This window comes from Phragmites australis, chromosome 1 (genome assembly GCF_958298935.1).
Source record: "Phragmites australis chromosome 1, lpPhrAust1.1, whole genome shotgun sequence".
Taxonomy (NCBI): Eukaryota; Viridiplantae; Streptophyta; class Magnoliopsida; order Poales; family Poaceae; genus Phragmites; species Phragmites australis.
In genome coordinates, this window is record NC_084921.1 from 39,630,640 (window position 1) to 39,634,204 (window position 3,565).

The window sequence follows — 3,565 nt, forward strand, 5'->3', positions numbered from 1 at the left end:
TGCATAAGTTGACAAACACTTATTTTTATTAATTTTTAAAAATAGATACATATTTCTACTAATTTTGAAAAATATTTAATAAATAAATAAAAATCTGGTTGGCACCATGCCAGCGCCGCCGTGCCACCTGTTGTGGAGGAAGGAAGGCCTCTGCTGTATCACGATGAGATTGGCCCACAAGTTACATGGGGTCGGGTCAAGCCGATTCAGCTCTAGTCGGGCCGTCGCATGTAGATTTAGTTGCCGAGCCCACTTAAATAGAGAGCCTGCAACGAGGAAGCTGTTTGGGCTGGTCCGTGCAGCTCACAAGTCTGGGCTACTTGAGCCCACTCATCTCACACTAAACTAATTTATTTTTTATATTTAAAAATAAAAAATTGTAAAACTAGATGTTAATTTGTAAAAAATTGTATCAATAGCCTAATATCTCTTGTTGGAAGGGCGACAACAAGATATCGATCTTCTAACATGTGACATCTTTAAAAAAATGGAGATGTCATATTTTCAATAGACGACGGGTTAAAAAACACTGCATTCTATTGCTCTCCAAATTCAAAAAGACTATTGAAATAGTAATGAAATTTTTGAAAAAACATATGTTGCGGAGGATACTATGATCTAGCTTAAAAAAATTTAAAACAAAAATATAATCTATAAAATGAGAACAAAAAGACAAATTTCAAAATTTGTTTCTCAATTTTAATAAAATTTGTCCTTTTTTCATTCTAAAGGTAATTGTTTGGGTTGAAATTTTTTTAGAGAGATATATTATAGTATCCTCTACAATATATTTTTTTCAAAAATTTCTATAACTATTTTGATAGTGTTTTGAATTTTAAAAGTAATGAAACATAATGTTTTTTTAACCTATCGTCTATTGGAAGGATAACGTCTTGTTGTCGCTCTTGCAACAGACAATAATAGTCTATTTATATATATTTTTTCAAATGGACGTCTAGTTTTACAAATTTGTTATTTTTGAAATATTAAAATAAAAAAGCTCCACACTAAACTTGGCTACTTCCTCTTAAAAATACTAGCTAAGTGCATGTATGTTGTAAGGAAAACACAAATATAAATATTGAACGTGGTAACATCAAACATAAACTCAGAGTGTGGAGACGTGATACGCTATGGGAACATCACCGAATGAATACGTGAGGAGTAATACTATAGTTTGATTTTAGATGAGATATAAAAAGGAGTAGAAGATTATCCGTTAATTTTTCTCCTAATTTATTTATTTATTTTTATTAGTACAGTAGATTTTATATATGCAGCCGTAATAAGACGAGAAGATTGAAGGATGGGAAGAGATGTTAAAAGTGAATAAATTATTTAAATTTTATAAGTTTTTAATTAGATGTGAGAAGAGTGAGAGAAGATGAGATGTGAAATACAATATATATATTTTATACAGTAGAGAATGTAAACCAACTATGTGTACATTTTTTGCCGTCTCAATCGCCAATCTCTTGCGATTTCTGTTAATGACAACGGAGCATCTATTCTAGTACAGCAGTCAAACAGCGCGAGTTACCTCCAAATGGAATGCATACTTTATTCCTTTTTTGCAAGAGCAAAACACTCAAATCACACAGGTGAAACTGAAGTCGCACGCTAACGACCGGCCGTGTGTTTACTTCCACGACCAATTAGAGGGAAATCCATGTCTGCGGGTAATAAACACCCAACTCTAAGGGCGGAGAGAGTCCTATTTCCACCCAGCAAAAGCTACCTCGTCCACGGGATGTTGATAGTCTGAGAGAAGCCGCCTTTACCACGTCACGCGCTCCTCCACGAGTCGACCAGCCCGGCCAGCGTCGCCTCCGACTCCCCGCCCTCGCGCAGCGCGTCGTTCGCCTGCCGCATGGCCGTCCGCGTCCGCTCCCAAAGCACCCTCCCGCCGTCGGAGTCCATCAGCCACCGCACCTTCGCCGCCACCTCCTCGGCCGTCACGACACCTTTGTCGCTGTCGTACCCTTCCACCGCCACGGCCAGCTGCAGCTCCTTCTCCAGGAACACCCGGTTCAGCCGTTGCTCCGCGTACAGCGGCCACGCTAGCATCGGCACGCCCGCCATCACCGCCTCCAGCACCGAGTTCCACCCGCAGTGCGTCACGAACCCGCCCACGGACGCGTGCGCCAGCACGTCCCGCTGCGGTGCCCACGACTTGACGACGAGGCCTCTGTCCTTTGTCCGGCCCAGGAAGCCCTCCGGGAGGAGCGCGTCCAGGTCCGGCTCCGGTGGCTTCTCAAACTTCTTCTCCGGGTCGTCGCTGGGCGGGGTCCGGACCACCCAGAGGAACCGCTGCCCGCTCGCCTCCAGCCCGGTGGCCACCTCCCTGATCTGCTCCGCGCTGAACCGGCCGATGCTGCCGAAGCAGAGGAACACCACACTGGCCTTGGGCTGCGTGTCCAGCCACGCCAGGCACTCCTCGCCGCCCCTGGCCACCTCCTGCGACTTGATCAGCGGCCCGATGCAGTAGACGGGCGGCGTCGGGAGGCCGGGCGGCGTGCAGTGCCCGGCGACGACGGTGTCGACGGCGCGCGGTTCGAGCGAGTAGAACGTGTTGACGATGATGCCCTGGGAGCGGCAGAGGTCGGTGCACACGTTCAGGAAGCCATCGTAGGCCACGTCGTCACGCTCCATGATGGGCAGGATGGCGTGCGTCGCCGGGAACGGCGGGATGCCCGGCATGTGTACGAGCTCCTCCCCCATGTCCCGGAAGCTCGCCGTGGTCCGCGCGTGCAGAACCGGGAGGTGCAGGAAGAACGCCAGGACCTCGGCGCCGGAGGTGAAGAAGAAGTAGGCGGGCACGCCGAGCTCCCTGGCGACGCCGAGCGCTATGCTGCAGAAGAAGTCGACGATGAGGACGACCGGGGACGCGGCGGCAAGGAAGTCGCGGAGGTGCGGGTTGGAGACGCGGATGAGCTCGAAGGTGAGCGCCTCGTAGTGCTTCGACGCCACGGGCGGGAGGTCGACCTTGGGGAGGCGGTGGAAGGAGATGGACGGGTTGGCCGCGGAGACGCCGTGGAGGAAGGGCCCCGTGGCGCCCGTGTTGTAGGGCGGGTCGACGACGACGATGGTGACGTCAAGCCCGCGCGCGCCGAGCGTCTTGCCGAGCTCGATCATGGAGACCAGGTGGCCCATCCCCGGCGACGGGTACAGAACCACCGGCCTCCGGGACCTCGTCGCGGTGGTTGTTGCAGCGCCGTCCATTTCCCTGAACGATTGCGTACGCAACGTTTGGCTAGTGCGTTGTGCGGTGGATGGCGTGTTTCTGCTGTGAGTGATATCGTGACGAGGCCGACACTTTATAGAGGCGCCACTCCGACGCAGCTGGCCGGTGGCCACTGTGTCGTCGCTTTCCCCTACTGTCCAGGATTCACACCACACAGAACGAGCCAAAGGGGTCACTCTACCAGCACTATCGCGATTTTTTTTCCGAGCCTCTGGGTAAGCACTCTGGCGACGTGAGCACCTTGAACATTGGCAGTGACAACTGTCCATCTTGATCCGTCCCGATCGACAAGAAGATCATAGCCGTCTTCGGTAATGAACG

The 3,565-nt window shown here is 50.1% G+C and overlaps 1 protein-coding gene across 1 annotated transcript; it reads right to left on the reverse strand.

The window, feature by feature from the left end:
* Positions 1–1,536: 1,536 nt before the first annotated feature.
* On the reverse strand, positions 1,537–3,305 carry LOC133918652 (UDP-glycosyltransferase 88B1-like). The gene has a single exon (XM_062362628.1). The coding sequence runs from the start codon at positions 3,220–3,222 to the stop codon at positions 1,786–1,788; it is 1,437 nt and encodes a 478-aa protein (XP_062218612.1). The 5' UTR covers positions 3,223–3,305; the 3' UTR covers positions 1,537–1,785.
* Positions 3,306–3,565: the final 260 nt, after the last annotated feature.